General features: G+C 44.3%; 1 protein-coding gene across 2 annotated transcripts in view; it reads left to right on the top strand.

The window, feature by feature from the left end:
- Ino80d (INO80 complex subunit D) overlaps window positions 1-22,593 on the top strand; it is a 63,008-nt gene that overhangs the window by 13,778 nt on the left and 26,637 nt on the right. For both annotated transcript variants that reach the window (XM_057762711.1, XM_057762712.1), the window contains 4 exons: window positions 4,678-4,766; window positions 4,875-5,121; window positions 11,388-12,118; window positions 18,506-18,614. In XM_057762711.1, coding sequence (XP_057618694.1) covers window positions 4,904-5,121; window positions 11,388-12,118; window positions 18,506-18,614 — 1,058 coding nt within the window. In that variant the 5' untranslated portion in view covers window positions 4,678-4,766; window positions 4,875-4,903. The remainder of the gene's footprint in view (window positions 1-4,677; window positions 4,767-4,874; window positions 5,122-11,387; window positions 12,119-18,505; window positions 18,615-22,593) is intronic.

Consider the following 22,593-nt stretch of genomic DNA (forward strand, 5'->3'; position numbering starts at 1 on the left):
GCACATACTCACGTGAGTGTATGCAGATGCATACTCAGGTGCATGTGTGATCACAGGAAGACCTTGGGTTTAGGTCCTTACCTTCTGCCTAGTTTGAGACAAGGTCTCTTTATTTTCCTTTCCCTCGCTCGCCAGGCTAACTGAGTTGAATGCTCCCAGAGTTTCTTCTCCACTCCCATCTCCTGATCAGTGCTGGGATTACAGATGTGTGGTGCTGCACCTGGCCCGCCCCTCCCTCCCTCCCTCCCTCCCTCCCTCCCTCCCTCCCTCCCTCCCTCTCCCTCTCCCTCTCCCTCTCCCTCTCCCTCTCTCCCCCTCTCTCTCTCTCTCTCTCTCTCTCTCTCTCTCTCTCTCTCTCTCATTTTTTTGGTTTTTTGAGACAGGGTTGCTCTCTGTAACAGTCCTGGCTGTCCTGGAACTAGCTCTTGTAGACCAGGCTGGCCTCAAACTCACAGAGATCCACCTGCCTCTGCGTCCTGAATGCTGGAATTAAAGGTGTGTGCCACCACCACCCAGTGTATCTGGCTTTTGGGGGGATTTAAACTCAAGTCTTCAGATTTGTGTAGGAAGTGCTTTATCCACTGAACCATCATGTTGGCCATGGAAATAACTGGAAATAAATTTTTTAAAAAAACTAACTTATATGTAAGATACATAATACATACATATATATGTATACACACACATACACACACATTGGATTTTTGAGGTTGGATTTCTGTGTGTAGCTCTGGCTATCTTGGAATTAGCTTTTTAGACAAGGCTAACCTCAAACTCACAGAGATCCACCTGCCTCTGCTTTCTGAGTGCTGGGATTAAAGGTGTGTGTCACTGCTGCCCAGCTAAGATACTTGCTTTTAAAGATTTATTTATTTACTATACAGTGTCCTGTCTACATGTATGCCTGCACAATAGAAGAGGACACCAGATCTCATTATAGAAGGTTGTGAACCACCATGTGGTTGCTGGAAATGGAACTCAGGACCTCTGGAAAAGCAGCCAGTGCTCTTAACCTCTGAGCCATCTCTCCAGCCCAAGATATTTTTTAAAAATTAAAACAAAAATTATACTTAATGTGTGTGTATTTGTGAGTGGAAACACATGTGCCACTGCACAAATGTGGATGCCAGAGGATGCCTTGCAAGAGTTCATTCTTTCTACCCGCTGAGCCATCTTCCCAGCCCCAAGGGTAACTTAAAAAAAAAAAAAAAAAAAATCAACAGTAGATCTTCAAATAGACTTGAATTAATTTCATCAAAGATCCAGTGATGGACGAGTGGCACAGAATGTAAACATCAAAGATCTGTTTTCTTTTTTTTTTTTTTTTTTTTTTTGGTTTTTCGAGACAGGGTTTCTCTGTGGTTTTGGAGCCTGTCCTGGAACTAGCTCTTGTAGACCAGGCTGGTCTCGAACTCACAGAGATCCGCCTGCCTTAGCCTCCCAAGTGCTGGGATTTAAGGTGTGCGCCACCACCGCCCGGCAAAGATCTGTTTTCATGTGTGTTCTGTCTTAAGTGCCCAGACCTTTAGGGCAGAGTCTTCTTCTGTCTGCCAAACTAGCCTGTAACTGACTGTGTAGTTGAGAATGACATTGAACTTCTGACCCTTCTGCCTCTGCCTTCTGAGTGCTGGTGTGGACCAGCAGCATATCTGACTTATGCCAGCCCCTGAGACCGATTGATTGACCCCCCCCCCTTCCATTTGTTTTCTTTCACTCTGTTAGGGATTGACTCCGCAGCCTTTTTCCTGGGCAATCATTCCTGTTCTGCCTGGACTGCATCCTCATTTTAGGGGCAACTAAATATATTTTACTTCAATTCTTCATTTTGCCCTAATAAGGTGAAAAGAAAAAGAAAAAGCTCTTATTTTTGCTGTGCATTTGTGTGTGCGTACAGTTTAATTAACTATAACAATACTTTGGACTTTTCTTTGTCTTTGTGAAGTCTGAGACCCTGACTCTGCAAAATAGGTTCACTTCATTGTTATAGACTGTATAGGACTTTATAATCTGCATTTGATCCTTCTGTGTGACGGATGTTCTTCTCCAGGATCATATAGCATATCTTACTATCGCTGACAGGAGAAAAGACAATAACATGCCGTACAGTTAGCATCTGTGAATAACTTCTGTTTCTCCAGAGCTTACCATGTACTAGCGATGGTCCTAAGCTCAGTCCATGTGATCCTTAGATCCTTAGAACCTAGTGATGTTATAACTACTGTTATTCCTGATTCACAGATGTGTGGAAATGATTTGTTCAAGATAGCATAGTACATGGTAGAGTTTGGACTTGAGCCTCAGACATCTGTGTAGTTCTGTTCATTAGTGTGCCCCTCCCGAATCTGTTCTCTCTTCTCTCTTCCCTCTAGCTTCTTTTCCGGTTTCTGGGGAGTTAACCCTGGACTTGCACATGGTGAACTTTTGTTTGATGGCCACTGAACTACTCTGGCAGCCTGGGAGCTTGTTTGTTTCTTTTTTCTTTTGAGGTAGGCTGTCATAACCTTGAACTACCGATTCTCCGTTTCCATCTCCAGAGTGCTGTGATTTTAGGCAAAGGCCTGGGGTTTGCAAGCCTATCTCACCATGCTTATTTTCATGTAGTGCTGGGGATTGAACCAGAGCTCGCTAGCACGCTACCCCCTGATGAGGTTGTTACATTGGGTCTTTGTGGGTGCTTGTGACTGACTGTTGAGTAGTGAAGGGCATGGTGTAGATGTGGTTGGTGCTTGTACTGACTGTTAACTGATTGTTGGCTGACTGTTGGGAGCACTGAAGTGCGTGGTGTAGATGTGGTTGGTGCTTGTGACTGACTGTTGAGCACTGAAGTGCGTGGTGTAGATGTGGTTGAGTGACTAATGCTTGGCCTCAAGAAATTCAGGTTTGGATGGAACAGGTGTGGCAGACAGAATATTAGAAAGGAAGTAGCGTTACATTGTGTATGTGTGTGTGTGTGTTCATGTGTGAGTGCCATAGTGGGTATGTGGAGATCAGGGAACCATTTTCAGGAACTGGTTCTCTCCTCCCACCATGTGGGTCCTTGGGACTGAACTCAAATTGTCAGATTTGGTCCACTGAATCACCTTGTCAGCCCCCAAATAACATCTTTTAAAAGCAAAATTTGTTCTATTTTAGGTGTATGTGTGTGTGTGTGTGTGCTAGGCTGATATCAGGTGTCCTCCGTTGATCTCCATCTTATATACTGGGGCAGACTCTCAGTTGAGCTAGAGCTCACCTATACTGCTGGTCTCACTAGCCGGCTTGCCCAGAGATACCCTGTCTGCCATCCAAATGTAGGTTGTCACACTCACCTTGTATCTGTCTGGCTTCTAGATATCTTCCTCATACTTGTATAGTCAGTGCTCTATCCACTGAGCCAACTCCCAAACCCGTTTCTCATGTAGTCTAAGCTGGTCTTGAACTCCCGTTCTTCTGGCCTCTACTCCACAAGAGCTGAGAGCTCACAGGTGAATACCATCATGCCTGACTTAGAAGTTTTATTCACTTTTATCATTGTGTGTGTGATGTACATGTGGGCATGCATGCTACAGCATGTATGTGGAGGTCAGAACAACTCTGTGGGTTTCAAGGATTGACTTAGGGAACATGGGTAGCCAGGCTTCTACAGCAGGTGCCTTTACCTCTCCCCCACACCCCAGACATCTTACTGCCTTCCCCCACCTCCCATCCTCCTTCTCTTTTATTTTTATTACATTTATTTCTTTATTTTGTGTTTGTTTGTTTCTGTATACATACTTGCCATGGACAGGTGTGGAGATCAGAAGAGAACTTGCAGGAGTCAGTTCTTCCCCTTCACTGTGTTGGTCTTGAACTCAAAGAAAACCCACCTGCTTTACCTTTCCAAATGCTGGGGTTATAGGTGTGTGATGCCATAAACAGCTCTGTTTTGTATTTCATAGAAACATTTTTTAACAAATTGCTAAACATTTTGTCAGTGTAGCAAAAAATGTAGTAAAGAAACTATTTTTGAAATTTTTCCTTTCTTTTATGTGTTTGGTATTTTGATTGCATGTATGTCAGTGCACCACATGGGTGCCTATTGGAGACCTGGGGCTGGAGTTAGAGATGGCTGTGAGCCATCCTTTGGGTGCTGGGAATTGAACCCAGGTTCTCTGGCAAAACAGCTATTGCTCTTAACTGCTGAGCCATTTCTCCAGCTCCCACTCTCCCCCATCCCCTCTCTTTTTTGGATTTTTGGGACAGGGTTTCTCTGTGTAACAGTTCTGGCTATCCTAGAACTCACACTATAGACCAGACTGGCCTTGAACTCACAAAGAACTCTGCTTCCCAAATGCTGGGATTAAAGGCATGTGTTATCATCGCCCACCCTCCCCTCACTTATGTGGCCCAGACTAACTCAAATTTATTGTGTAGCTGGGGATGACCTGGAACTCCGGGTCCTTCTGCTACCTTCAAGTGCTGGAATTACAGGTATAGACAGATTCTGATGGCGTTAGCTGGTGGAAGACGCTCTAACTCGGAGCCACTTTAGAGCTATTCACACAGTAAATATGATTTGGTTTCTGTTGGATCTCATACTTGGAATATTAAATTCTAGTCATTCCATCACTTTAGGAAGGGTGGTGGGCACATATTTAATGTTTTGGATGAGCTCACTTTGTTTATCTCTGTGTTAATGAGGCCTTTGATGTTTTGTAGACAATCTGCTTCCTTTTGATTGAGAGCATTCCAAACTGGTCCCCCTGGGCTCTCTTCATATTGCTGTGGTGCAGAAGATTTAAAATCAGGTATGGCTGAGAGGCCACAAGTCCCTCAGTGAAATTCTCTCCTTGAGTCGGCTTTACAGTCTCTGATTTGTTTATCATTTGGGTTTCTTTTTTGTGGTGGCCTTTTAGCTGATGTTCACAAGGAATAGAGTCACGTGATGTATGAAGGGAAACATATACACTTCTCTGAGGTTGACAATAAGCCCTTGTGCTCATATAGCCCCAAACTGTGCAAGCAGCGGCGACTCAACGGTTACGCTTTCTGTATCAGACACGTTCTGGAAGACAAGACCGCCCCCTTCAAGCAATGTGAATATGTGGCCAAGTATAACAGCCAGCGCTGTACCAACCCCATTCCCAAATCAGAGGATCGTAGGTAAGAACCACCTTGGGGCTGGGCATGGGTCATTAACAGTCTTGGAATTTTGTCTCTCTGATACTGTTTCTTTTCAGTGTGTTAAATTTCAGTGTTGATCCTGAGACTGTCCAAGGAAACTTTGGAGTACTTCTAGGGGTGAGAAAGAACAATTTCTTTTAAGCGGAGCAGTACATTTTAAGGGTCTTTTAAAGTATGTCTGGGTATTTTCTTCTTTTATTGATTTCATAGACTTCTAGACATTTAAGAATGTCTTTCTCCCCCCTTCCGAAAAGTGCCGCTAACTCTTGAAGTGCTGCTCTGTTTGGCGGGTGGCCACTGATGGAACTGCTGGCCTTTTTGCCCACTGGCTGCCACAGTGCAGGAACTGGCTAAGTGCTACCATCAGTGTTGATTTGGGTTTCGGGGAAAAGTGCCTGCATGAAAGGTAATAAAAGATGTAATAGTTGGAAAGAACTTAAAATAATGAAACATTCATTAGATTTGCTCCATAACAGATATAGAAGTCATGACTGACAATGTTTTCTAATGTGGCCTTTTATGGTTAAAGAGTCCCACGTGCATTATATTTATGAAATTGGATTTTCACTTTTTAAAAAAATAATTATCCTCTTTATATTTTTCTAGCATTTTTGAATTTTAACAATTTTTTTTAAGATTTATTCATTTATGTATTATGTATGCAGTATTCTGCCTGCATGTGTACCTGTACCCCAGAAGAGGGCACCAGCTCTTATTACAGATGGTTGTAAGCTACCATGTGGTTGCTGGGAATTGAACTCATGACCTCTGGAAGAAGAGTCAGTGTTCTTAACCACTGAGCCATCTCTCCATCCCCCAACAATTATTTTTAGAATCAGAAAAAAGCTAATCTTTATTATCTTAAATGTCACAAGATAATGCCATAGAGTGTCAGAGAACAAAACACTCTGGAGGCTCGGGGAAGCCATTTAGTCACTGGAGAATCTGGTCATGAATGCGGGGGTGGGGTGGATCTCATTTTTAGCCTGACATTGTCTACTGTGGCAGATGTTTCTCATAGGTGGTTGCTTACACTGAAAGTTAAGCACTGAGAACTTTAGCCAATTGCTCCACAGCTGCAGATGTTTGTGGCCGTGTCCTGGATGGGTGTGGGAGAACCATTCTGCCACCAAAAGTCAGTCCCTCAGCCCCGGGAGGATACCATTTCCTGTTCTTCAGACTCTTGCCAAGACACTGGTGTCCTTCTGGGTCTCCTGTCTCGGGGAGATACACCTCACAATTTGCCACATACAGTATGTGGAACCTCTTGGCCCAGATACTGACCACACAGAGCTAAGCCTAGGGTTCAAGAGAGACTTTAAGAAGCATTGGTCAGTAGTTCTGCAGCCTGAGGGAGGAGTGATCAGTCTACCAGACTTCGTGATGGGCCAGGCCTGAGCCAGCTCTGGATGGAGCAGGGAGGGACTAGGACAGCTGTGGTCTCTGCTGTCCTCACCTCACTCATCCAGACTGCTGGAGCAGGGTGTGTCAAGGACTGAGTCTGAGCAGGGCCTAGTGCACCTTCCATTAAGGGTCTTGGTTGGTTTGCTTTGCGTCTTAGCAAATGAACTGTTTTCTACCTCGGTGGACAGATTCCCAATTGTTCTCTTCTCCTTGCCCTACTTATGCTATGGCAGTGGAGAGGTCCTTAGAGTGGTGGGCAGCACACTAGAATAGGAGGAGGGTTTGGCTTCAGGGTACCATTCCTGAGACCACTATCACAGAGTGACGATGGGGGTCTGGCTGAGGAGGCAGTGCTGAAGTCACCCCAAAAGCAATGGTCCTCCTGGAAGCGGAGACCCGTGTAAGGTCACTGGAGTGCCTTGGAGATCGGCATAGGCAGGACATAGGGACTGGCATCAGCTACAATGGAAAGAGTTTCATTTAGGGTTGGGCTGGCTGTCATGGTAAAAGTAAAAATGCTGCAGATCCCCAAGTGGCTGCAGTGGCAGAAACGCTGCAGGTCCCTAAGCGGCACAGTGGGCAACGGTCCCCAGAGCAGCCAGTCCCAGGCCTGAGTGGCTGCAGCAGGCCACGAGTCCCAGGTAGGAAGCTGCATGGTGGGTGAGAAACCTCAATGGGGCAGCCAGTCCCACCAGGAGAGACAGACAGATGGGCACGCCATGAGACCATGCTGCAGGTCTCCTGGACAAGGACCCACATAGCGGGCAAGAGAGAGTCATGGTTAGGCACACCATGCAGAGTGAGGTTGGATATTTACTTAGTGGGTTATGGAAGGGGAGAAGAGGAGAGAGAGAGAGAGAGAGAGAGAGAGAGAGAGAGAGAGAGAGAGAGAGAGAGAGATTTAGTGAGTTATAGAAGGGGAGAAGAAGAGAGAGAGAAACAGAAGGGAGGGAAGGGAAGAAGTGGGACCAAAGCTGCCTCTTAGAGAGGGAGCCAGAAAAAGAGACTCCTGTAAGCAGGAATGAAGATCTACCTGCCTCAGCAGATGGGTGGAGGGAGGGATTGCCCTTCCCCGTCCCCCAAGGGGCTTGTCTCTTAAAGGGGCAGGACAGATCATTACAGTGACTCCTTAGGAAAGCACCACAGTTGAGGAAAGACAGGCAGGGAGGGGACAGATAACTGCAACTCTCAAAGCTGCACCCCTGTGCCCAGGGTCAGCCTTTGCTACTGCAAGAGCCTCTGGCTGTCTGTGACTCTGCGAGATGCCCTACCTCACCCCCCCTTGCTGACTGTATTTTCACTTTAAGGACAGACTTTTGCCACTAGAATTTGTGAATTTATTAAGAACATTGTGCTATTTTTTTTCTCTGCTTTACATTGCGCTTTTTGTTTGTTTAATTTTATTTTTTTCTAGACAGGGTTTTTCCATGTAGCCCTGGCTGTTCTGGAACTCACTCTGCAGACCAGGCTGGCCTTGAACTCAGAGATCTGCCTGCCTTTGGCTCTCAAGTGCTGAGATTAAAGGTGTGCACCACCACCGCCTGGCTACATTGTGCTATTTTTAAGAAATGGGTTGTAATTGATTATCTTTTACAGTCTTAGGAAAAATACTTTCACTTAGGGTCCTTCCTGCTTCTTTCCATTCTCCAAGTCACAGTGATCATTTTGGAACACGGTTTTAGATACTTTGTTAGGGTAGAAAATTTAATCCTCTTCTTTTTTTTTAACACACACTCCCTCTGTGTTTATGTGTTGTCCTTGTTTAAAGTAAACAAATGTTAACCTGCATAAACTGGCCAAAAAACCTGTACATTGCTTATGTCATAAGTTTTTTTTTTTTTTTTTTTTTTTGGTTTTGCGAGATAGGGTTTCTGTAGCTTTGGAGCCTGTTACAGAACTAGTGTTTGTGACCAGGCTGGCCTCGAACTCACAGTGATCTGCCTGCTGTCATGAGTATTTTATTTTCAGTGGGAGTCCAACCGAGTGAGCTCATAGAGAGGCGATTTGGGGTTCTCTTTTGGAATTTCAGATTATAGAGCCTAAAATTCAAAAACAGGTGCTTAGCGCAGCAAGGAAGAAAACACTGAGCTCCTTAATGTGTGTGTGGTTCTCGGGGACCAAGGGCTGATCCTCACCCCGAATCCAATACCAACCCTCTCTGGGTCACTCGGGGGCCACTGTGAATGCGTCTCTGTAGTGTTCAGTTTTGGTTATCATTCATGGCACCTCTCCTCCTCGGCTTCCTTTTCGAGATCAGAAGAGAGCCCTGATTTTTTTTTTGTTTTTGTGAGACAGGGTTTCTCTTGTGTAGTCCTGGCTGTCCTGGAACTCACTCTAGACCAGGCTGGCCTCAAACACACAGAGATCCCCCTGTCTCTACCTCCTGAGTGCTGGGATTAAAGGCATGTGCCACCACCACCTGACTTAAGCTGCTTCTCTTAAAGAGGGAAAATTTTTTCCTGACTGAACTAGAAGGTTTAGTTCTGCACAACATTGAAAGTAAATACGCAAACACAGATTTGACATTCTACCTGGGGAAGTGGTTGATTGATGAGGTAGGCGTTTGTGAGCTGCTTAGCGTTGCTGTTTGGATCTGGACTCTGTCCCTCATGACTGAGTAGTGAACACTCTTATTCGCTAGCCACCTCCTTCTCCTTGAATATAAAATCCTGCCTTACCATTCTGAACTGGAGTTACAGAACAGCTGTGAGCTGCCATGTGGGTGCTGGGAACTGAACCTGGGTCCACTGGAAGAATGGCTAGTGCTCTTAATCACTGAGCCCTTTTTTATTTTGAGATCAAATTCCTGCTACATATCCCAGGCTGGCCTTGAACTTGTTGTCCTCCTCCCTTGGTATTCTGAGTAGCTGGACTTGTTAGTGTGTGACTACTGTGTTTCCCTCTTTGACTGTTATGTTTTGATTCTGTGGTTCAAGTCCCCCAGACTGGGCTTGAACCACCTGTATTGAGGAAAGTGACTGAACTCCTGGTCCTTTTGCCTCTCTCTCCCTCACAAGTGCTTGGATTAAAGGCTGGTACACCAATACTGGTATTGTTCATTCTTCTTTTTAACTTTTTACTAGTTTTTCCTAACACTGCTTACTTACTGTCCAATCTTAGGGCTCTGTTGAGTGTAGAATATATGTGGGGTCTGCCCAGTATTGTGTGGAGATGTCACTTGCTTACTTCAGTAACGGGTTCCTTCTTCAGATAGCTTTGGGGAACACTGACAGACTCTAGGAGGGTGGATCTCCCTCTTGGAGCTACATGCTGTTATCCGTAATTCTTTGAAAATTTTTTCAGCAGAAACAGGCAACAACAAAATTACTATGTCATTTTGGTTAAGCCATAATTTTCCACATTGACTTAAGTATGGGGTATATTTTGATGGCACACTTGTTAACGTGCTTTGGGAACATGAAGAATATGGATTAGAGAATATTCTGTTCCACAGACTCTTGACAGATTTTCAGGATGGTTAATTGGTATTACAGGTCTTTGTTTTCTCATTATGTAGAGGGCTGTATCATTCATGGTATCTAAGTTACAAAGGTAGTCTGCCCGTTGGGGAAGTCATCATGAGCTTTAATTTTATTTCAAACCCCAACTTGGTCAGTTTCCCCTGGGGAAGTGGGCAGATTCAGTTTTGTAGATGTAGTGGAGTAGTAATCTGAATCAAGGGCTTTATTTCAGTGCCTACTTCAGCTGGGCTGCAGGGGGCAGTCTGTGTTCTTACATCTCTGCCTACTGAAATGCTCATTCCACTAACCATGCTTAGTCCCTGCTCCCTTGTGTGCGTGTGTGTGTATGGGTGTGATGTGTGTGGTGTGTATCAGTGTGTGGTGTCAATGTATATGTGTTTGTGAGTGTGTGGGTGTGTTTGGTGTATAAGTGTGAGTGTGCTGTGTGTGTGTTTGGTGTGTGGGTAGGTGTGTTTGGTGTGTGTGACTCTGGGTGTGAGACGTGTGTGTCTCTGGTGGGTGTGAGTGTGCTGTGTGTGTGTGACTGGGTGTGTTTGGTGTGGGTGTGAGTGTGCTATGTGTGTTTGGTGTGGGTGTGGGTATGTTTGGTGTGTGTGACTGCTGTGTGTGTGTGGGTGTTTGGTGTGTGTGACTGTGGGTGTGTGTTTGGTGGGTGTGAGTATGGGTGGCACATACCAGGGTTGTGTTACATGACCTTGGTAACTCAGGAACTTAAGTAACTTTGGAATGTAATGTTTTTTTCCACAAGAGACTTTGAGGTGATCTTCAGAATTTGGATGAGCTCTTAGTGTGCTGTGAGCACAGATGAGCACAGCTGTCCAGCTGCTCACCAGGGGACAGACCTGCTGTTGTCTGCTGGCCTCTGCACTCGAGCAGACCACGCTGTGCGTTATCAAAGGGACGTGGACCCCAGTTGGAGATAGCTGGAGAGGAATGAGAGTTGCCTTTTCCGTTTTATCTTTTGAGCTAGTGTCTTGCTGTGTAGAACAGGCTAATTTTGAACTTATGGTCTACTACCTAACTCTTCATTACATGCTGTGCTACCATATTTCTGGCTAGAACTTTGTTGTTTTGTTGATTTTTGAAGACAGGGTTTTTTTATGTAGCCCTGGCTGCCCTGGAACTCACTCTGTAGACCAGGCCTCAAACTCAGAGATTCACCCGCCTCTGCCTCTGGAGTGCTAGGATTAGAGGCCTGTGCTACCTCACCTGGCCTGGCCATCTGATGTGTAGTATATTAGGATTTGGATTCTGTAGTATGTGTGTTTATATATGTGTATATTAGGATTTGGATTCTGTAGTATGTGTGTTTATATATGTATATGAAGAGCATTCTCTCACATGTGTCCACTGTTGTAGGTACTGCAACAGCCACTTGCAGGTACTTGGCTTTATCCCGAAAAAAGAGAGGAAGAAAAAGAATGATCCGGTAGATGAGGTGAAGGTCAGGCACCAGATGGATGCCATGGCGTTTAGCCTGACAGTGCCTACGCTGGCCTTGAAGATGCCCAATGGACTGGATAGCATGTCCCTCTCTCCACCTGGGTCAAGAGTCCCTCTCCACTACCTGGAAACTGAGTTCGAAGACCCCTTTGCTTTCAATGAGGAAGACGATGACCTAAAGAAAGGGGTGACTGTGAGAAAGAAGTTGCAGAGCAAGTTGGCTCAGAACCGGCAGCGCCAGAGAGAGACAGAGATTTTGAAAGTTCGGCAAGAGCACTTTAGCACCCCTCCTGCACCTCCACAGCAGCATGCCCACTTGTCACCTCTCTCCACTTCGGTAAAGCCTCCAGCGCCACCGCAGGGTTCAGTCTGCAAGTCACCTCAACCTCAGAACACCAGCCTACCAATGCAGGGAGTGGCCCCCACCACACACTCTATAGCACAAACAAGGCAGGCCTCTAACAAGAGGCCTCTGCCCCTCCTTCCATCCAGTCGGGCTCCCATCTCAGATGTCCCCAGAACTGACCGAATCCTCATGAAAGCCACCGCCTTCTCTCCACACTTGTCCTGTATAAGCCGACTGCAGAGACTGGTGAAACTGTGTACCCAAAAGCATCAGCTGGACGCAGACCTGTTCCCTCACCTAGGTGGGTCGGCCTCTCTTTTACTGTATCTATTCTGTATGACATCTGTCTGTCACGGTTGTGTATTTCAGCAGACCACACACATAAAGCATGCTTCTGCATGGGAGATTCCTGGTGGACAGACGCAGGGCTGAACTGACCGCTTAGAATTTCTGTCATAACTTTTGAAAATTATACTCTTAAAATTCTAAAAATGATTTTTTGACAATTACATAGGAACATATAATGTATTCTCACTATATTTAATCCCCCATTGCTTTTTGTGTCTCCCTCTTCCAGTGAACCCATTTCTTCTTAGCCTAGTTCCTTTTCTACTCTGCTAAGTTTATTAGCTTTGCTTTCGTGAGCATGGAGATAATCATAGCCTTCGTTAATATTTATAGCCATATATAAAAAATGGTTGTGTGTGGTTGTATCCTCTGTGCATTGAAGTTGTTGGTATCTTAGGAGGGCCTTGCTGTGTTGCATAGACTGGCCAGTTCTTAGCTCAAAGGATGTTTCTGCCTCAGCCTCGGGAGACTTTACTACAGTCTGTGAACCAGACACTGTATCACTGTCTCCTGTGGGTAACATCATTATCTCTGCTCAGAGTTCTTTCCTTTAGATTTTGTGAATGAGCCAGGCATAGTGCCACATGACTGTTATCTCAGCACTTGGGAGGCAGAGCAGGAAGATTGTGTCTACTTAGCGAGTTCCAGGACAGTCAGGGTTTTGTAGTGAACCCAATCCCCCAAAACAATCATTGAAGAAATGATATCAGTGCTCATGGTAGCTCATGTTTATGCTTGAAAAATAAGAGAAGATAAGACTTATTATTCTACTCTTTACTTTGTGTGTTGTCTGTGTGCACTTGTGTGTTGTGAGCACAAGTGCGTGTGGAGGAATCTGGGGATTGAATTCATGTTGAACTGTTTCCTAGATGCTTTTAACATTGAGCAAGAGAAAAGTTATTTATTTATTTTACTTGTTTTTCAAAACAGGGTTTCTCTGTGTAGCCTTGGCTGTTCTAGAACTCTGTAGACTAGGTTGTCTTGAACTCACGGAGATCTGCCTGCGTCTCTTTTCCTGAGTGCTGGGATTAAAGGCGTGCTCCACTGTCTTTCCCTGAGAATACATATTTTTAAAGATACATTTTAATTGCCTGTAGATATGCCTGTCTGTATGTGGATTTGTTTGCACTCAAGTGCAGGTACCCATAGAGTTCAAAATTGAATGTTGGATTCCCTGGCTGCTGGGAACTGAATTAAGTCTTCTGCAAGATCAGTATGCATTAATAACTGCCGAGCCGTCTCTCCAGCCCCTAGAACATAGTTTTGAATGTGTTATGAGTTAAAATCCTACCTATAGGAAGAATTCTTTATTTGCTTGATATGGTTGCAGTAGAAATGCCAGTAAAGAATATGAATAGCAGGAGGAATAGAAGTGCAGGCCAGGCAGTGATGACGTGCGCCTTTAATTCCCGCACTTGGGAGCAGAGGCAGAGGCGTACTGATCTCTAAGAGTTCAAGGCCAACCTGGTCTACAGAGGGAGTTCAGGACAACCAGGGCTACCTAGAGAAACCCAATCTTGAAAAAGCAGAAAAGAAATATGAGTGGTCAGTGGAAACCTCAATTCCCATAGCAGGCTGGGAAATAAAACAGTGAATTGCCAGACTGGAAAAATCCTCTTGGTGAACATGTGATATTTGTACATTGTTGGTGAACAGGGTGACTATCAGCTAATTACAAAGTAAGTAGTTTGGAGCTTCTGACTCCTTGCTGTAGTCCAGCACTTTGGAGATCGAGGCAAGAAAATTAGCTTGAGTTTAAAGCCTATCTTGGCTTTAGAGTGAGTCCCTGTTTCAAAAATCAATAAGAGATGACGCAGCTGTTAAGAACACTTGCCTCTCTTCCATAGCACCTGAGTTTGGGGGACTCCAGTTCCAAAGATTCTAGTCCCCTCGTCTGGACTCCAAGGGTACCCACAGATATGTGGCATACTCTTTGTTTGTTTGTTTGTTTTTTGGTTTTTCGAGACAGGGTTTCTCTGTGGTTTTGGAGCCTGTCCTGGAACTAGCTCTTGTAGACCAGGCTGGTCTCGAACTCACAGAGATCCTCCTGCCTCTGCCTCCCAAGTGCTGGGATTAAAGGTGTGCGCCACCACCACCCTGCTTAAAAAATAATCTTAAAAAATAAAACTGTATGGAGAGAACCTGTGTTCAATTCCCAGTACCCACATTGTGGCTTTCAGCCTCCTGAACCTCTAGTTCCGGATGATCTGGTGCTTTTCCCTGCCTTCCGTGGGCACCAAGCATGTACATAGTGCACAGACATACATGCAGGCAAACGCTCATACACATAAAATAGTAAAATAAACCCCCAAACTACACATATACAAATACTTATATAATATATAGGATATATATAGTATTTTATATACATAGTTATTAAGTTCACTTTTGGGATTCTATCCTAGCTGTAAATATCGAAATGTATGATATATGTGCAGCGTTTATTGTATAATTGCTTACAGAATTAGCCGTTTGACGCTAACCTGAGTGAGTCATGCGCATACATGTTTCATACACTGTGGCACAGCTATTGTGAAGAGTGAGTCTCACTGGGCTGTGTTTAACGTGACTTACTGGTGGGAGAAAGTCAAGAAGGATTATGTTCTCTTTTTTAGAACTAGGTAAACAGAAGGAAGTATGCAGGAGCATCAGTATACCCATTGCTCATGTATGTGCATAGATATTTGCCTGTATAGGTGAAATACAGATCCCAGGCTGTTGACATTGCCTACCCATGGAGAGGTTTTATTGTAAATGGATTGGGATGGGAGGTTTTATTGTAAATGAGAGTGGTGGGCTTTCTTCTAGACCTCTTAACTTTTTTACCTGGTATTAAATTATCTGAATAAAACTTCTGGATTATAGTAAGTAAAATAATAAGATATCCCCAAATCTATTAGATATCCATTTGTAAATGACCTTGGTAAATTCTATAAAGTAGGTTAAATTGCGTTCCTTTTATACATACTTATTCAGAACCTCTTTAAAAAAAATCTTGCATACTGTATTTTCAAGTTAATATTTTTTCATAAATAGCATAATTTGTCATGGCTGAATTTAAATTATTTCCAGTTTGTATTACTTTAAACTATTGTAGATTCATAGATTAGCAGCATAGTAATTAGTATCACATCTTTAATTTTTCCTTAAACTATATAATGAAAACTAGAGTTGCGTGACTGGTGTGGAGGGGAGGGGCCAGAGCCTGTGGTGTGGTGCGTGTGTGAGGTCAGAGGACAGCTCTGTGCTGGTTCTCTCCAACCTTCACCTGGGTTCCAGAGATGGCGTGGGCCTGGCTTGTGCCATGAGGATCTTCAGCCTCTGAGTCGTCCCGCCGGCCCTTTTCTTTTTTCTATGTGTAGTAAGTATATATATGTGTGTACACGTACATGCAAGATCATATGTGCACATGTGAGTGTGGAAGCCAGAGGGCGTCTTCCTCCGTGGCCTCTGCTCTGACAGTCACACGCATCAGTGGCAGGCATCGGAAGAAAGAGAATAATGACGCTGACAGTTGATGTAGCTCTGGTAGGTGCGCATCCTCAGAACTGCACAAACCTGGTGAAGGATAGATGCCTGAGGCCGGGCGGTGGTGGCGCACGCCTTTAATCCCAGCACTTGGGAGGCAGAGGCAGGCGGATCTCTGTGAGTTCGAGACCAGCCTGGTCTACAAGAGCTAGTTCCAGGACAGGCTCCAAAACCACAGAGAAACCCTGTCTCGAAAAAAACCAAAAAAAAAAAAAAAAAAAAAAAAAGGAGCATCAGAAGTTTAAGGTCATCTTTTTACCTTAATGGACAGCCTAGTCTACAGGAGACTTTATCTCAAAAGTAAGAAAGTCTAAACTAAAACTAACCTCAATGAAACCAAAGCTGGTGATCCAGGCTGCAGCTATAACAGTCATCAATATCTTTGCTCACACAACAGAGGAGCTTCATGGGTATTTCATGCTTAGTCACACAGTATGCTAGACAGTACTTGGGCTGAGATGTAATAAAGTAGATAATTTTTAACAGGTAAGAAGAGCACTCTTAGTAAAACTCCCTATACTCTGCCATTTCTGTGCCTTTCCAATGCCAAGAGGCGCCTTATGAAGAACCTGGTGACGATCTGGGTTTGGTGCCGCCGCCTGGATTCCTGGTGAAGAAGCGGCGGTCTTCTGCCCTTGCACCGCTGTGTTGTCTGCATCACACAGGTGTGAGTGCATGCAGTGTCTCAGTAATGCTGGAAGGTGGGGCTGACATTCGGACTCCTGAGACTTTACAGACGATATTAGTTGAATGAATGTTTGTCTGCATGGTTTATGAACCAGTATTTATTTTGTATTTTTCTTTACCTTTTCATCCATTTTTTTTATTGACGCTTTTACTGATGACTAGAACTGTTTACACAGTTATTTTTGTAAAGCCTCTCCCGCTCCTTACTGGTTACTTGTTTTCAAATATCTGTAAGACTGATTTTTTGGATGCCTTTATTGTGTGTGTGTGTGCGCGCGCGTGTGTGCACACGCACATGTATGAGAGTTGTGGAGCACACGCTGAGATCAGACAGTTTGTTCTTTCCGAGGATTGGATTCTGGTCCTTAGTATTGACTGCAAGGACCCTGATTTTTTGTTTGTAGACTGTTTTGACCTTGAATTAAGAGTGTCCTTAGGCTGTCAAGGGCCCTGTGAATGACTTCACTACTGTGCCTGCCTGACTCATTTTTCTTCATTTTTTGAATAAAGTTTACCAAAAATAATCTAATTTTTTTGTTGGTTTTTTTGTTTGTTTGCTTATTTTTGTTGTTGTTTTGGGAAAGAGTTTCTCCGTAACTGCCATGGCTGTCCCAGAACTCTCTTTAAACCTTGCTGGTCTCCAACTCAAAGATCCATGTGTCTCTGCCTGAGATTAAAGGTGCATGCCACCGCCAACTGGCTTCCTTTTTTGTGTTTTTAAAGTTAAGTGTATTAGAGACCTAAGACTCAGGAGGAGACTGTGATGCGCTCTGGCCACTGCCCATGTCTGCACTCCTCTTAGAGAAAGACTCAGGAGGAGACTGTGATGCGCTCTGGCCACTGCCCATGTCTGCACTTCTCTTAGGGAAAGCCAGACTGGGATCACATTTATGGCCCCTGGGCTGGTTCTGTCAGTTAGCTGTTAGAACAGGAGATATGAGGCCAAGATCAAGATTTGCTTTGCCGACGGTTAGTTTTACAGTGGAGAAACACATCTGTCTTCATGTTGCCCAGGGCCACTTTTGCTGCGTGACTCCATTGGCACTCTTATTGCCTGAACATATAAATTTCTTTTCTCACTATTCCTCTTTTTTCTTGAGTTTGAGTCTTTGATCATGTTGCCCTGGCTGACCTGGAAGTGAACATGAGATGAGGCTGGCCTCATACCCACAGAGATACACACCTGCCTCTGCTTCTGCTTTTCCCTTCCAGATGCTGAGGCGAAAGGCATGGGCCGCCATGTCTGGCTTTCCTTGCCCTGTTTACTGTTCTTTTTTTGAGAGCTGAGGATGACACTGAACTTCTGGCCTGCCTTTCTTCCATCTTTCAAGGGCTAGGATCACAGGCATGTGCTGCCATACTTGGCTTTAGGTTGTGTTGGGGATTGAACCCAGTACTTTGTGTGTTCTTGTCAGGTGCTGTCCCAGTTAGCTGCACTGCCACCTTTGACCTTGATGGCCTTTTCTTTTTTAAAATATTGTTTTAATTAATGTATGACAGTTTTTTAATTTAATGTATGACATTTTGATATTTGAATAATTTTACCTTTTATGTACTGGGAACTCAGTTTCTTTGCTTGTGCTGTTTCCAGATGATTATCAAAGTACATTATGAAGTTTATTCTTGGAGTTCAGCACAGCCATACTGTTAAAATGGCATGTTTTTAAAGCCGAGTGTGTTTTGTTGTACATCTTTGTAAGAATAAGAATAGAAGGGAAATTCATTTGGAGGGATTTATGTATTTTAGCTATTTTGTTGTTGTTTTGTTTTGTTTTTCAAGACAGGGTTTCTCTGTGTAGCCGTGGTTGTCCTGGAACTTGCTCTGTAGACCAAGCTGGCCTCGAATTCACAGAGATCCACCTGTTTCTGCTTCCCGAGTGCTGGCATTAAAGGCGTGCGCCACCACTGCTGGGCTTTAGGCAGTGTTTTTGTCAGGGTTCTACTATTTTTCAGTTCCATTGTTTACTTTTGATGGTGGCAGTGTGCACCACCACCCTCCTGTGGAGGTCGGAGGACAACTTGTGGGAACTGGTGCTCTCCTGCCATGTGGGTCTCAGGTGGTCAGACTCGTTGCCTTGCTGTTGATGAGCCATCTCAGAGTCTTCATTCCCGCTGTCTGCTGCAGGGTTGGACTGGTCTGAGGAGAGCGGAGAAGAGCCGGAGGACTCCGATCAGGCCTCGCCGTACCAGGTCGCATGGTCCATCCGAGAAACACTCAGATATGAAAGACACACGTAAGTTTCTCTTTGTTTTCTTCTGTGGGTGTGTAGCAGTTCGCCTTTCTTTCTGTCTGTGCCAGTGTCTTTATTTAATTTTACTATGTTGTAATTAGGTATAGTCAGGCAAAGTTAAAGTTAGTTCAGTTTGGGAAGAAATGGATTATATTGTTTGAACAAAGTTAATTTTGAGGTTTTCTTGCTAACTTCGTTTCCCTGTCTTTCCCATTCACTGATGAGTACAGTTTAATATAATAGAATTGAAAGGGATCTTAGAGAGCATCTGATGCAGTCTCATCTTAGAAAAGTGGACCACATACCCAGAGGAGGGCTACCTAGAGTCTCACTGTGCTTCTTAGCTGGTAGTTAGAAATAGTGTTTTTTGTTTGTTTGTTTGTTTGTTTGTTTGTTTTGAGACAGGGTCTCTAACCTTGGCTGACCTGGAGCTCTCAGTGGCCCAGGTTGCCTTGAACTTGACTTCCAGTTTCTGCCTCCTGAGCACAGGCCCTGCAAAGTACTGCTTTTGTATCTCACTCTCTTCCGCAGGATTGACCGCGTGTGTGTGATGCTTTTCTTGTGCTAAGTGCTTCTGGAGGTGACTCTTTAGTTCAGCTCACCTCGTCAAAAACTGGCTCAGTGTTTTTATAGTCCTCTTTAGTGTTTTCCCAGTGTGTTTTATAAAGAAGGTATTTGTCAAGGGTCTGTGGATAATGAGTGTTAGTTTTCTTTGTAATAGTATTACAAAAATTTAGTGACTACTTTAGCAATATAAAGAGTCAGTTGGTGCATTGTGAGCAAATCATGTGACATCTTTGTTGGCAGGGCCAGAAGATATTGCTCATGACCTGAGCTAATCATTTAGTTAAAAATTTGGGATTTAGTCGGGCGGTGGTGGCGCATGCCTTTAATCCCAACACTTGGGAGTCAGAGGCGCGTGAATCTCTCTGAGTTGGCCAGCCTGGTCTACAAGAGCTAGTTCCAGGACAGGCTCCAAAGCTACAGAGAAACCCTGTCTCGAAAAACAAAAAACAAAACAAAACAAAACTTTGGGATTTACATAAATACCCAACAAAATAGAGGCCGCCTCGTCTGACATCAGACATTGATCCTGTAGGTGAGTTTTTCTGTCCCTCCTGTCGTCTCCAAACCCTGATATGGAGACTTTTATTAGCTATGAGAGCTCTGCCAATAGCTTAGGCTTATTTTTAACTAGCCCTTATGACTTAACCCATTTCTATTAATTTATGCAATTAAAACTTAACCCATTTCCATTAATTTACATGCTGCCATGTGGCTCATGGCTTGTTACCTCATCTGCTTATCCTGTTTCTTCTGTATCTCTGGCTGTTGACTCTCTGTGTCTCTACCCTATTCCCCTGCATCTTCTCTGCCTCCAGAATCCTGACTATTAGCTGCATTAACACAACTATGGAATGTGTGGTGTGTACAAATCAGTTAAAGATTCTGCTCTATGTTTGAGCAGGTAAAAGGCATCTCTGAACTTTATAAGTCTGTTTGAACTGTATAATCAAACTGTAATATAAATCTCTATTCATGCCATATGAAAAGATGGCATGTAATAATAAGTCCTGAGGACTCTGCAGCCAACAAGATTTATCATGTCTCGTCTGGTCTCAGATGTTCCCATGTCACTTGTCCTGTAGTCCTTTTGGCTCCTCCCCTCTCCCATGTCTGTAGCCAAGATATTCTTGGAAGGAGGTCTTCTCCTGTCAAATCTGATCTCTATTAGTCAGGAAGGAATCCACATAGCCAACAAAAGGGAACAAAACCCTGTGGAAACAAAAGCATAATCTCTACCCCAACACAACACATTGTCTGACTTCCATTTTGATGTTAAGACATTTTAGCCGGGTGGTGGTGGCGCACGCCTTTAATCCCAGCACTTGGGAGGCAGAGGCAGGCGGATCTCTGAGTTCGAGACCAGCCTGGTCTACAAGAGCTAGTTCCAGGACAGGCTCCAAAACCACAGAGAAACCCTGTCTTGAAAAATCAAAAAAAAAACCAAAAAAAAAAAAAAGACATTTTAAAGTTTAACTGAGTAGTTTCTATAATCCAGTATCTCTCAGCAGCTATTGTTTTTTGTTCATTAGCATTTAAAAAATTCAGAGTTAACAAGACACCATGTAGGATCGACTCCCTGTGTATTTTCTTTCCTTAATGGCTTTTTTTTTTTTTTTTTTTGGTTTTTCGAGACAGGGTTTCTCTGTGGTTTTGGAGCCTGTCCTGGAACTAGCTCTTGTAGACCAGGCTGGTCTCGAACTCACAGAGATCCGCCTGCCTCTGCCTCCCAAGTGCTGGGATTAAAGGCGTGCGCCACCACCGCCCGGCAATGGCTTATTTATTTATTTATTTATTTATTATTTTTTCTTTTTCTTTTTTTTTTTCTTTTCTTTTTTCTTCTTCTTTTTTTTTTTTTTTTTTTTTTTTCGAGACAGGGTTTCTCTGTGGCTTTGGAGCCTGTCCTGGAACTAGCTCTGTAGACCAGGCTGGTCTCGAACTCACAGAGATCCACCTGCCTCTGCCTCCCGAGTGCTGGGATTAATGGCCTGCGCCACCACTGCCCGGCTAATGGCTTATTTTTTTAAAAAATTACATTTCTCTCTCTTTGAAGACTTATCATTTTTAAACTAATTTTTTCCTGTGGTGTTTATACCCATTTGTTTTCCTTAAGCCTGTGCACATTGTTAAACACACTGTAACCTGCTTGGGGGTTTTTCTGTCTGAACCAGCTTTACTGTGTCTCTGTAACCTTTTCTGTCTGCATGAGCAAAACTTTAAACCTGCCAGTTAGCTCGTGGCATACTGGCGGCTCCCACACAGAGACAGGCTGGGAGATGTAGTTCTGTCCCACAGCTGCTGGGAGAGACATAAGACTAGGAAGCTGTGATTGGCTTCAGTTTTGCGTGCTTAGAACCTCTTTTAAGCTTTTCTTGGTCTTATGTGAATCGACCTGGCTGGATGCTGGACACCAAATCCACCCCTAGGAGTTCATAACCTCCATGTATGGACATTCAGTTTATCTTTTGGTTCTTGAATTTGTAGAATTGAAAATGTGATAGACAGTACAACAGGAAGTGAAAAATGGTTCAACAGAGACTGATTATAAACTGAGTCTACATGGAAGCAAATTATAGTCTAAAGTTTGGAACTGGAGCAGAGGGGCTCTGCTGGCCTCTGTTGATGGGTAGCGGTGAAGAGCAGAGGGGCTCTGCTGGCCTCTGTTGATGGGTAGCGGTGAAGAGCAGAGGGGCTCTGCTGGCCTCTGTTGATGGGTAGCGGTGAAGAGCAGAGGGGCTCTGCTGGCCTCTGTTGATGGGTAGCGGTGAAGAGCAGAGGGGCTCTGCTGGCCTCTGTTGAGGGGTAGCGGTGAAGAGCAGAGGGGCTCTGCTGGCCTCTGTTGAGGGGTAGCGGTGAAGAGCTGTACTAGCATCCGCATCCTTGCTGCCCTGGGTTTGCTCGCCCACCACACTCTTTGTGCCTCACGCAGCCTGGATAGATAGTCGGGGCACTGAAATTGTTCGTTCTTGCATTCTGCCTCTCCCTTCCATTCTTGCAGAATTGTCACGGTGCCCTTGTTGTTTGAGACTTACAGCATTCGCATTCCTTAGTTCACACTTCAGTCTGCCTTGAAGGCCACAAGACCCTGATTTTCTAGCATTTTACTTTCCTTTGATATACTTTCCTCCTTTTAACAAATAATTATCTTACTACTTGCCCAGTTTTAGTGTAGTATGTTCATGCATGTGTAGGAACGTGCATGTTGCATGTGTGTGCTTTGGCCTTCCATGTCGGGTGTTCTCCTTTACCTCTCTGCCTTATGCCCTTGAGATTGTTCCTCGCTGTCCCTGGAAGGCTGGTTGTCGACAGTTCCACCTGTTTACACAGTTAGGGTTATGTGTGTACCAGACCCATTTCTTTTTGTTTCTTTGTTTGTTTTTGTGTTTTTTTTTTTTGTTGTTGTTGTTTTTTGTTTTTT

This window comes from Chionomys nivalis, chromosome 2 (genome assembly GCF_950005125.1).
Source record: "Chionomys nivalis chromosome 2, mChiNiv1.1, whole genome shotgun sequence".
NCBI lineage: Eukaryota > Metazoa > Chordata > Mammalia > Rodentia > Cricetidae > Chionomys > Chionomys nivalis.